Raw genomic sequence first — 12,624 nt, 5'->3', positions numbered from 1 at the left:
GAAAAAATCTGCCACCCTAATAACCCTATCATATTTCCCAAACTTCTGCTCACGAAAGTTCCATTAAAACTTACGTCGTGGTTTTCGTCGTTCGTTTTCGTGGAGACGTCTCCGTAGATTACAATTTGCTCGAAAATTACGGCACATTTGAATACCTCCGTTCCATTAATCCACGAAAAACGTGAACACACGTGTGCCCGCAAAGTGATAGCCAGACCACCGTGTAATCGCGTTTAATCCAATCGGGGCCGGTATCGCGCTTAGCCTCATTTAATGATCCTAAATGTCTTGGTTCTCGATTTACGAGCCGCTGGCTCTATCTTTGTATAGGATCAGTCGTCGTAACGTGTCTTCCACCGAGAATAAATATCATTGTAACGCTGCATCCAATCGTATATCGGTCTAGCCTCTAGTGATTGAATCCGTAAAAAAGGTTTATAGGCTTACCGATCCTAGGAAGCATTATCGAACCGTTCCTTCCTTCCTTCCTTCCTTCCTTCCATTCGCGTGTCGTAAAATCCATTTAGCAAAAAACAACGTGACCGGCTTTGAAGCCGTGTACACACGCACGCGTTACAGATTTCGAACGTGGAAAGGAAGGATCTTCCATCTTCGGCCGAGATTACGCGTCAAGTTTGAAAGATAAAGGCGTTGGAGGCGTATCACAGCGTGAAATTGTCGGGTTGAATTAAAGTGGTGAGTCGATTTGATCGTGTGATATCGTGCCACGTTTTGCGGGATCAGCGAATTGAAATAGGATTGGATAAGGCAATTTTAAGTAATTCCTCGGGAACCAATTATTCTTATTTACGAAATATCGGATAGAAAATGTCTTTCTCGCAACTTGAACCTTGATTTAAAAAGTACAATCTGCCGTTCGATGTGTACAATCGTTTCGAGATTGGTTGAAACTTTTCAAGAGGGAGAAATAATATTTCTTGTAGAAATAATATTTCTTGTAGAAATAATATTTGCTAGGGTTTCGTCATATCCGTTTTTAAAGCGATGCAGCACGAATCGCGTGTAAAGTTTTGGACGGGAGTTTATGAAACTGAGTTGTATCAAGAGTTTTTTTCAAGAGATCGAGTCGAAAAATTTTCACAAGTATGACTTCCGTTTCGAGATATGAAATTCTTTCGCCAAACATACAATTGTAACTTTGTCTGGTGAACTCTCATTGTCTCTCGCGGAGCAACGAGCGAGAAACATTATTCAGCTCACAAAAGAGAATGTGCTTGCTTGCAGGAGAATACAGGGAATAGTCTAGTGTATTCATTTTTCCAACAGCAACGATGGAACGTGGATGGAAACGCCTGAATATAAATTCCTCTCCCGATTAAGAGCTTATTTCACGTGGAAAAATAAATAATATTTAAATAACAATTCGCCAATACGTTTGAAATTTAATTTCACTCGGTGCAGGGGTTTCGAGAAATGAAATTATTTCAATATCTAACTTCGCAATTTGCTATCCCACTTAACCCTAGTTTAATATCGTTCGACCTATTGTGATCCTGACCTCATTTAATTTCGGTATTATATCGTATCAAAATAAATAGAGGATCGAGAAAAATACACATGACACAATTTTTAGAATTATTACCGTTTCTGAGATCTTTCTTAAGCATTATTAACTTACACACAGAAAATATATAAATTACAGAATGGCGATGCGAGAAACGACTGTTATCATTAACGACTAAAATTAAACCAAAGTATTTCCAAGCTGATATCCCCAAACTGGAACTCTCTAATTGCGCAGAAATCTGATAGCGCGCGCGTACAGTCATTATTGTTTTCAAAGAAATTTCAAGAGTTTGTAGTACTCTTATCTTCATGCATCGACCGTATCTTGGGGTCTTAAGGGAATGAAAAAGCTCTGCCCACGCAAGGGTAGACGCGCGAGTTTGAGACTTGGTGGAATGGAACCGTCGATCTCGACGAGGTTACAAGAAACTAAGCGACTCTTTCACGACTCGTAAAACGCTGGAGACACGGTATAGGAAGTATTAAAGGCTAAAAATCCTTCCTGCTTGGTTAACGAGGTCACGTAGCACGGTGAATTAGTGTAACTCTTTATCGCGACAGAAATGCACTCCTACGCCTATCTCTTTCTCTCTCTCTCTCTCGCTCTTTCTTTTTTTCCCTCGTGCTTTGAGAATTTATCGATAACCTTTTTTATATAATGCACAATATAGAATGAGCAACGGAACTCTCATTAAATTGGACTTAGTTCATGGCGAGCGCGTCTCCAAAGAATCATCGTATCGAGTCGCTTATTAAACTCCCATCTCCCTTTCCTCTTTTCTTATAAATATAAATCTACTCTGACATTAAACTTATCACCTTTATCTTTTTCTTTTATTATTTTCTAAAAGAAAAAAAAAAAGAAAAGAAAAGAAAAAGAAAAAGAAGCTTCTTCTCGTTTAAAAATTACACGCGTCTCTTCCAATCCGTGCAATTTCCTTTTCGCCTTTTACCCCTTCGAGAGGTAAATGGCGCTCTCACCGTGCGTCTCCCCGTGAATCATTTCCCCATTTACCGCGATATTCCGCCCCATTTGCCGAGAACTTTGGCTAACACGTTTCTTTCCCAATTTCCAGGGAGCAGAGATTCTCCTCTGCGGGGAGCGCAGAGTTGGCGAAGCGGCCATTGGCCATTGGCCGGGGAGGAACGCGATCAGGAAGATATGAAAGGCGAAGAACGATCGTCCATTTCCGGAACAGTGGTGACCAGTGCGAAGAGTTTGGTGAAAGGATGAACTAAAATATGTTGAAAGCTGGAACCACCGTATCTCCGTTATTCCTTCCGCCACGGACAACACCGCCCCCTTCGTCTGTTCTCAGAGTCACTTCCGCGATTGCCTCGACCACGGATTATGCCAGCATAGGCAGTATATACGGTGTGATCGATCAGATGTTGAAAGAGAATGAGGAACAATTGAGCATGGGAGAAAAGTACGTGCCGTACGAAGATCGGCCGGAAACTTATATCGTGCCGATCGTGTTCCTCCTGATTCTTCTGATCGGGCTCACCGGAAACGGGGTGCTTGCGCTCACCATACTGAGGCATAGTAACATGAGGAACGTTCCCAATATTTATGTCTTCTCGTTGGCGCTTGGAGATCTCTTGGCACGTGTTCATTTTTTATCGTGATGAAAACTTATCCCTCGTTCGTCGAGGCGATAATCTTCCATCTTATTCTTATTCTTCGTGATGAATACCCTTCTCGGTGTTACGATACTTTACAACGCGTTATTTCTTGAGATAATTTCTTTTTAAAAAAATCACCTTCCATAATATTTCGCGCATAATATTTTCTCATTTAATTGTTGAAATTTTTCCATGTTTTTTTCTTGCGACGTAGAGAGAGAAAAAGAAAGAGAGAAAAGGAATAGAAGTTACAACGATCAAGAATCTTAATTTTCTCGTGACGAAGATCGTCGTTCAATTCCGAAAGCTTATTTTTGAAAATAATTTTTCTCATGTTTGGTTTAGGTGATCATGACGTGCGTACCATTCACGTTCACCGTTTACATCCTGGATTCGTGGCCATTTGGGCTGGTGCTCTGCAAGGTATCCGAGTGCGCCAAGGATATCTCGATCGGGGTCTCCGTCTTCACTTTAACGGCTCTATCGGCGGACAGATTCTTCGCCATCGTGGATCCAATGAGAAAGTTTCACACGACGGGTACGAGCTTCGATTTCCCATTTTCCTGTCCTTAAGTCTTTTAAGTTCCGGTCGATTAAAGGGGAATTTTCGCTATGGGAATGAAGTGGATGCAAAACGTTGAAACGGATTCGAGCAAAGAAATCGATAAAAGTTTTCAACTTTCCTTCTTCGAAAATAACTTAATAGAGATAGCCGATTAAAAAGTAAGATCTCCCTTATAAGATTTTTCTCTTTCCGTTTCATCGTGTTACCGATAATATAATAGCCCTCCTCTTGATATGATATACACGAGACAATATCTATAATGAAAGAATAATTCACAGGATTCGAAGGATCAAGAATGTAGATGTTCATCGGACGTAACTCGATTTTTATTTGTTCAAGGTACTGGAAAACGGGCAACCCGATTCACTATAATAGTAGCCGCGTTGATTTGGCTATTGGCCATTATGTGCGCCATCCCAGGTTCCTTCTCCTACATCAGGGTCTTCAAAGTGAACAGCAGTATTAGCTTTCGCGTGAGTTCAGCATCCATAAGGCAATTAAGCTCTAATTATTTTTAACTGTTGTATATTTCTATCAAGCGATTGCGGCTCTTGCTGTTGTTTTTGGCAACAGCGATCAACTCGTCGTTCCATTTTATTAGGCGAGTTAAGCTCGTTTAATCGAGCTATCAAAACCGAAGATTTTCATTTCTGGTGAATTTTTGTTCAAAGGCTTGCTACCCATATCCCCCGGAATTCGGGCCGAATTACCCAAAAACGATCTTGGTCTGCCGTTTCTTCATCTACTACGCGGTGCCGCTCATCATCATCGCGTTCTTCTACATCCTAATGGCCAGACACTTGATGCGCAGCACCAGGAACATACCCGGTGAGATGCAATGTCAGGTAAAATAAAACTTATATAAAAGTTATATATTGTAAAAAGTTATATACCACTAAAAAAGTTCAAGAGAAAGTTTCTCCAATTTTTGAATTTCCTTCCGACTGTTATAACAGCTTTCAATTCCCATTAAACTTAATGAAGGAACTATCTCAATTTCTTAAGAAAACCCAGCCATTCTCATCGATTCTTTCCAATAATTTTTGCAAAGTTTAATATAGGAAGATTTTTTTTTTTAAATAGGCAAGTAAAGTTCAGAGCAAATTTTTCGGTTCGTGAAAGAAAAATTGTTGTTTAACGAGAGGAAAAAGTGAGATAGTTATTTCTTTTTTTTTACAAAATCGTATATCATCTTTTATAATTGTACCGTTTTGATTGTAGGTGAAACAAGTGAAAGCGCGTAAAAAGGTGGCAAAAATGGTGATGGCGTTCGTGATTGTTTTTGCAGTGTGCTTCTTCCCCCAACACGTGTTTATGCTGTGGTTTTACATCCATCCAACGGCACAGCAGGATTACAACGATTTTTGGCATTATTTCCGGATCCTCGGTTTTTGCCTAGCGTTCACCAATAGTTGTATCAATCCTATCGCTTTGTACTGCGTGAGCAGTACATTCAGAAAATACTTCGACAGGTATTTTCAACGAAAAAAAAAAAAAAAACACACACATTTCCTCGATTTCCTCGATTTATCGTATAGTGAGTGAAAATCGTGTCTCGTTAGAACGAATCGAAAATCAATTTCGATTTTTAAATATTCACGGTTCGTGGAGAGTTTATGGCCATTTCGAAACGAAATATCAGGAGAAAATTTTGGCAGTAATTTAACGCCTAACGGAATGATCTTATTTAAAGGAATCGTATCACAAATTACTATCAATACGAGTAAAAATTGCTCGACTAACGCATAATCAATGCTTCTCCGCGTCTATTCAGTTACACGAATAACCTCCCCATGAATTAGCCGCACATTTTCACGGTTTCGGATGAAAATCATTTCCGCGAGAAATTCGAACGAATTCGGTCGTTGCTATGAATATTTATTGCCTACATGGGATAGAATTTGAAATATAATATAAAATTGACTTTTTTTTTCACATCGTTATTCTATAACTATTTCAAACTTCAATTTCATCCCCCATGTATGATTTTAACGATGTGCTTTAATTTTACTCTCGCGCCACCATTCTCTCTCTCTCTCTCTCTCCCTCTCTATAATTCGAAAACGATTAATTATACGTTCAAACTTTTCAAGTTTACTTTCCAAATTTACCTTTCCGACTCGAAAAACGCAAAGCCTATTACGAATAATTAAACACGCTCGTTTAACGAGCAAACTCGAGCAAGATAATCAATAGCCGATCTTATTACCGTTAAGCCGAGGAAAGTAACGTTATTACCGGCATATAATACGGTAAAATCGGTTAAACTATATATCGTTAAAATTACGCGAAACTTGGTCGCAGGTATCTGCTTTGTTGCGTGCCAAGGCGGATGCGGAGGCGACATCGTCGGTCATCCGACTTGAGCTCGCGGGGACGGGGTCAAAGTTTCTCGTTAATAAGCTCGAGAAGGTACGACTCGAGGCGAGGGCAACGAAGCGCGATGCACATGTCGATCCTTGGAAACGATACCAGGACCAGTGTCCCGATCAAGGAACAGGAAACGACCATTAGCCTGACCGGATGTCCGAACGGAGTGGAGGACGGATTGAGGAGCCATCGAAACTCGACCACCACGGAGCAATCGATCAATCGTGAATGCTAGAATCGAAAGGACTGAATGATTCAGCGACCAATCCGATCCCTGTGTTCTCCCTACGAACCAGACTTTTCGTGTTTCATCCTCGGAATGCGAATATATTTGAGCGTGTCGAACATGTTGAGAGTTGTCCTCTCGAAAAGTAGATATTTTGTAAACGAATAATAATGAAGAATGGAGGACAGAGAACTTTTTGACATCGTGAGATCGGGAGCATTTTTACGAGTGGAGTTATTTTCACTCTCGACGCAGTCTCTCCACTTGCGAGAAACAATTTTTCGAGAACAATTCACGAGACAACGTTTAATATATTTGCATCCTTCGAGCTAGGATCCAGAAGGGAGAAGATCCTGGATTCAACGTGCATCTCGTCCAATTTTTAACCCTTCGTTTTTCTCGAATACACGAACATCGTCGAGATTAATCGAGATTAATTGTTATATCGTCGAGATAATTCATTAAACGGAAGAAAAAGTAATCTGTGAATTGCGTCGATATGGTTCGCGGGAACAAAGACTGCGACAAATATGTACATTATTTAGAGCGCACCGATTTTTGTGAATAAAATTCAGATATATAAATCCCCTTCAATCTCCCTTTTTTCGCGTCTCCTAAATTCTTCTTCAATTATTCTTCCTTATTTTCTTCTTAAAGGAACAAGAGGATCGAAACGAAAGGAAATAGAAGACAGGATAAAAATGGCGCTGCTGATTCGACTTAAAAATCTCACGCTGTTCAATTCTTCTTCTCACGGATATCATCTCATCGTTTTTCCACGATTTAATAATCTCATCGCTCCTTCCCCCCTCCCCCCACCAAAGAAAAATGCTTCTCTTCCTTATCGGGCAGAGCGTCGTTCAAAAACTCGATATGAGTCCAACTTCAGGCCGTCGATCACCGAGTCCTCTTTGGACGGCGTCGAATCGTTTCCCTTTCTCGAAGCTGCGTGTTTCCGCGTCCAGGAAAAAATCGAGGGCTCGAAAGTCGCCTCGTCGACTCGTCGATCTTCCAACTTTCCAACGGAAGAAGAAATGTCTGCCGGGCATGTATTCAAACGACTACGATGACGGTACTCTTATGAATTCCTATATTAGATGGAGTAAAAGGTACAACGTCACCTCTCTCCCATTCTTCATCGTTTCTTTTTTGTTTCTCTCGGCCACGGGTCGCACATGTGCATCGGTTCATCACGTTCGACCGCGAAATTGAGACACGGCCACGATTCGATTTCACGAATTCGTTCTGTGCAGACTGGCCAGACTTCATCAACGTACCCTCCGGATTTATCAGGAGAACGAGTACATGCATCACGACGACCAAGGTCCGTACACGGAATTGAACTAATCCCGATCGTACGACGATAACTAGGTTAAAGTACGATTCAAGCACGATACGCGTTACTTCGTTACTTATTTCGTTACACGTTCCCTTGATCGGTCCATTGTTGGGGCCGGTTCAAACGTTGGATTCCTCCATCGAGTCCTTTCATTCGTCGCGTTTAAACGTTTGCACTTTTCATTATTTACCAAATGCGGGATTCGGTATGTAAATTAGATCTGTTTCGTTCACGTTTCGCAGATCGGTAAAATTATTTTTTAAATTGGAAATATCGCTCGTTAAATTTTTCTCGTGTTGTTAAATCTATCTGTACTGTATTCGTCTTTATTACTTTTATCTTGATCTATGATAACTGAAACAGATACACAAGTAAAAAAAAATTCGTGGAAAATTCAAATTTCGTTGATATTCCTTTACGTTTGTTTGTTTGTTTTTTTTAATTAAAATTATCGTGTGGAGATATCTCCGTTTTCATCCTATCGAGACGAGAGGAAATCCCTTTCGGATTGTGTTGCTTGCATCGGCCTGACCGCTGTGACGTCAATTTTTGAATATAAAGAAACGTTTAAGTTAACTGTTTAATCTTCGAGCAGACAAACGATCTCGACAGAGAGCGAGGAGGTGAAAGCTGACGAGGAAGCCTGCTGGAAATGCAGAGGGGAAGATGTGGAAGGGAACTCGGTTTCGTTCCCTCATATACAAGATCTCTGTCCCGCTGATAGGAAGAGGATAGCTCTACTGGTCAAACAATTAATTAAGTAAATTCCCTGTGCAATTTATATCGTTACACACGCATTCAATTGCAACTTTACGTTCAATTAATCATTATTATAATTCAATACCGAAACTCATCTATCAGATAAGTAATTAATTTTCTTTATAAAATTCTAACCGTGTTTTCCTATTTAATCGGATAATATATAATCGGATAATCGCATAAATCAAATTAGGGATTGTATTTTCGAAACGTTGTACACATTGGACATATGTTCGGAACAGTATCGCTAATTATTGATACTTTAAATTTATTTAAACACATTCGCTACCGCCATTTAAAGAAATTTTTATAAATCATATTAATTTGTAGAATACGAAAAAAAAAATAGATAAAAGGGAAATGTAGTTAATCTTTATACTATGCATTTTTGTTATTTATTATGAATATTTAATGAAAATTGATAACGTTCATCGTTCTGTGATATATAAAATATATAAAATAGTTAATATGTTAAATTATCAAAATTTTGATGTAAAATCCCTTTTGTGATTATATTTCACATTTCACAACAAATTATTTCTCTTCAAGCGTAATTCGTAATCGTAAACAGTAGAAGAAAATTTAATAAACAGTCATTAACTCAAACTGTCAAACTCAAATCTCGAAAAAACAACACTCCGCATGCATCAACCTACATCAATATTTCTTCGCCCGGTATTACTTCAACTTTAAATAAACATTTATCGCCACGAGGAAATAAATCTCTATTATAGCTTCCTTCCAACTACTTTATCATTCCCGTTTCCTATTTCTTCGTCCCTGCCCCGTACATTTCTCTCCGTCATCGATCCCAACGATATATGCACACCTCGAATAAATTTCACCGCGCGTGATCGCTTCCAACTGTTACTAATATACCAACGTGATGAAATGTTTGTCACTGGTTTGAAACTGATTACAACGGGAGGTGGCCATTAAAAGTTCGACCGCGCGATTCCTCGTGTCGAAGTCCACCGTCCCAGGGAACCAATCATGTTCCCCGGATCCCCCAACGGATCACTCGAGATTTTTCTTCCCGAAGATCCGCATATCCGAATGCAAGTCAGACGCTCGATCTTAATTAAGATAATGGCGATCGCATGCCACGTTTCCTCCTTCGAAAATACCGGTCGAAAATACCGAGTCGCGTAATTAACACGAGCGAATTTAAACGCTTAAGGGAATTCGCGCACGTTCAAACTCGATTCTATTAAAAGGAAAAAATAAAGATTGGAAAAAATGAGCGAATTTTTCCTTTTTCGTTTCTCATTTCGTGAATTAAATCGACCGCACGGCGTTTCTCGCCGTATAAAGCATCGCATAAATTTTCGTAATTCTCCGCGATATTTCGACGATATTTTGCCAGGAAACAGGTGATAGAACGCTGTTTTTCGCGCAGATGCACCAAGGAAATGCGGGACGCCAAGTCAGAGCTGGCGGTGAGCGAATCGGAAAAGGAAGCAATGAGGAATCAGTACAAGAAATCCCTGGACCGTCGTGAAACTGAGAAAAAACAATTGGAATTTCAAGTAATGTCGTTCACGCTCGATTAAATTGTGACCATTCCTTCATTTCTTCGTCTATTTTATTCTTACAAAAAATTTTATTCTTAAAAAAGAAAAAAAAAAGAAAAAGCGTGATAAAAGTGCAAGATCGAAGTTTAAAACTTCTAGAAGTTAAAAAATCGAGGGGTCGAATGAAAAAAGGAAGAAAGGGAAGTAGATTATGATAAATTGCTTCAGGGGAAATTTTATAATCCGTTTTAATAATAATGGTTGATAAATAACTAGACATACGGTTGGATCGTAAAAATAGAAATTTAAATGCCAATCCCAACTTTGATTAAATAAGTTTAAATCAAAATTCTTCCTTGTTATGTAGGTTTTGTGAATAGTGATTATTATATAGATATAATAGATATAATTGGAGAAGTTTGGCAAAACGATCCCGTTCTTCAACTTAAAATATCGAAATGTCGAATAGGAGTGTTCATTAATAGCGGGATGTAGTTTTAAATGAAAGTTCGATCTATTATTAGGTCAATAGTGTACGAAGCTCTTAGATTATCAATTGATTCAAGTTCGTTTTCAAGTATAATTTCAATGAAAATTGAACGAGAATCATGCTTATTCACGAAGGAATGCCGACCATTGATATTTTACGACATAAATGAAATAGTAGAAGAATTTCGTTCGATATCACGTTTCATGATATTTTATTAGCTGGAACAGGCTCGAGTCGAGGCGAAGGAGTTAAAGATTCGGATTTCACGTATCCTGGAGTTGTTGACACGGCAAATCGCCACTCAGGAAAAACAATTCCTCGAACTTACGCAAACCGTGAGGAATCTGGTGAGTGAGAAATCCCGATTGCAGAATGCTCTGGACGAGAAGCAGTCAGAAACCAATGCACTCGAGGGTAAATTTCAAAGAACAAAGGAACTACTCGAGGAGGTGAAATTAGAAAGGAGTAAGGATACCATGAGGAAGGCTCATCAAGCTTGTCAAACCGATGAGTTCGAGATAACTACGTAAGGAAATACACCGAATTGAATGTTGTAGATGTGCGATTAAATTGGAAAATTTAATGATGGGTTTTAATTCATTTCTTTTTTTTTTCTAAAGAGAAATTATTTATTATAGAGGAAAAAATACGCGGGCTAAATTTTGTGCATTCATTTTAATTATATATTATAGGAGTAATTTGGAGGAATTCGATAAAGATTCCATGTCGTATCAGATTCAAAATGTACGGATCAAGGGTAAAAATGATCTGGACGAGCCTTCTACCGAGGGGACATTATTGAGAGAACTATTCTTTAGGAAACCGAGCCTCGAGGAAAGCGAAAGCTTGGATATTATTCCAGTTCTGTCAGAGACAGACTTGCAAACTAAACATAGTACCAGCACTATGCTTTTTCCTTGATATGTTATTTGAACGTGCTCTTTTTGTTTAAAAATTTTAATAAAAGTTTCAACTGTCATAAAAATTTTATTTCCCAAGTAAAATTGTAAATTATAAACAAAATGCATGTAATATATTTTTTTTCTCTATATTTTGATATTTTAAGATAGACGAGATATATAATAGATCTAATGTTTAATTGTCTTTTCTTGTTCTCGGAAAGAATCCACAATTTCCTTATCATTTGTCATCCTCAATTACCAGTATAGAATACCATTGTGGTTAAAGTTGTTGATTAAATTTTCATGTGAAATCGTAAATGAAATATATGATGGAATATTTTATAATTTTATAACAATATTAATGTCTTAAATTTGTTTAAAATCGAATTCAAAATCATACTAACATAAAAATCAAAAAGAAATTCGATAAAAATAATTATATTAAAATAATATAATGTTTTTATCGTAGAATGAGATTTTAAAATTATTATAAAATGTTATAATAAATAAAAGAATTTAAAAGTGTACATTAAAATATCAAAAAATATGTAACTTATTATATATTGATTATTATAAATCTATTTATGGCTACCTTGTAATTATCCTCCGAAAAATAAGATTTAAAATATTCTAACGCATTATAAATCAAAAATTAATATTATAAAACAATAAATTTAATAATAGTTTGTAAAAATATACACTAATTACTACACATAATATTGTAATAAATTGTTAAATATATAAATTAACAATAAAAAATGTAAAAATTGATAAATTATTGATCATTCTGGTCTTAAAATCGATTTTGACATATTCGGTAAAGTACGTATGTTGTCGTCGATTTTCGGTTATTGCTATCTCTTATAAGTATGACAAAGGTCGCGACGATTAATTCATTTGTTAACGAACCTTCTTGATAGATAGATCGAAATTATAACATTTTAACTTTAACTTTTTTATAATAGATAGAATAATTTTTAATCTTTTACTTCTTTATCATTTATTTTAAATTAATATTATTATCATATATAGCACTTTTTTATTCGTTTTATTTTTTAATTTTCATTTATTTAATTAATAATATATTCATTTATTAATTCAATTTTTATTTTATTTCTTTTTTTCAAATCTTTTATCGTTTCATTTATTTTTACATTTATTCGTCGTAATAAATTTTTAGATGGAGAAACTAGGAATTAAAATCGGAAAATTGATAAAGTTTTGATCAGTAAGTTCATTTGTGGCTACTTTACAATTATTTTTCATGTAAAATAACAATTAAAATTTTTTAATACAGTCATAAATC

The 12,624-nt window shown here is 37.1% G+C and overlaps 2 protein-coding genes across 4 annotated transcripts in view; both read left to right on the top strand.

Moving 5' to 3' along the window:
* LOC108000212 (neuropeptide CCHamide-1 receptor) overlaps positions 1-6,898 on the top strand; it is a 29,046-nt gene extending 22,148 nt beyond the window's left edge. For 2 of the 3 annotated variants that reach the window (XM_062083768.1, XM_017060442.3), the window contains exons 2-7: positions 2,604-3,132; positions 3,499-3,691; positions 4,058-4,191; positions 4,390-4,563; positions 4,940-5,190; positions 6,023-6,898. In XM_062083768.1, coding sequence (XP_061939752.1) covers positions 2,770-3,132; positions 3,499-3,691; positions 4,058-4,191; positions 4,390-4,563; positions 4,940-5,190; positions 6,023-6,323 — 1,416 coding nt within the window. In that variant the 5' untranslated portion in view covers positions 2,604-2,769 and the 3' untranslated portion in view covers positions 6,324-6,898. Of the gene's footprint in view, positions 1-554; positions 697-2,603; positions 3,133-3,498; positions 3,692-4,057; positions 4,192-4,389; positions 4,564-4,939; positions 5,191-6,022 lie in introns of those variants that run through there. The other variant, XM_017060444.3, reaches the window with a different exon arrangement.
* A 155-nt stretch (positions 6,899-7,053) lies between these two features.
* LOC108000190 (uncharacterized) lies at positions 7,054-12,087 on the top strand. Its single transcript, XM_062083780.1, has 4 exons — positions 7,054-8,413; positions 9,812-9,941; positions 10,635-10,942; positions 11,109-12,087. Exons 2-4 carry the CDS (start codon positions 9,825-9,827, stop codon positions 11,335-11,337), a joined length of 654 nt encoding a protein of 217 aa, XP_061939764.1. The 5' UTR covers positions 7,054-8,413; positions 9,812-9,824; the 3' UTR covers positions 11,338-12,087.
* The last annotated feature ends 537 nt before the right edge of the window (positions 12,088-12,624 follow it).

Source organism: Apis cerana, linkage group LG13, assembly GCF_029169275.1.
Source record: "Apis cerana isolate GH-2021 linkage group LG13, AcerK_1.0, whole genome shotgun sequence".
NCBI classification, from domain to species: domain Eukaryota; kingdom Metazoa; phylum Arthropoda; class Insecta; order Hymenoptera; family Apidae; genus Apis; species Apis cerana.
This window is presented reverse-complemented; position numbering and strand designations above follow the sequence as displayed.

Coding starts and splice junctions, on each gene's coding strand:
- LOC108000190 (XM_062083780.1), top strand. CDS start 9,825: ATGCGGGACGCCAAGTCAGAGCTGGCGGTGAGCGAATCGGAAAAGGAA. Junction 9,942..10,634: donor AAAAACAATTGGAATTTCAA/GTAATGTCGTTC, acceptor ATATTTTATTAG/CTGGAACAGGCTCGAGTCGA. Junction 10,943..11,108: donor GATGAGTTCGAGATAACTAC/GTAAGGAAATAC, acceptor TATATATTATAG/GAGTAATTTGGAGGAATTCG.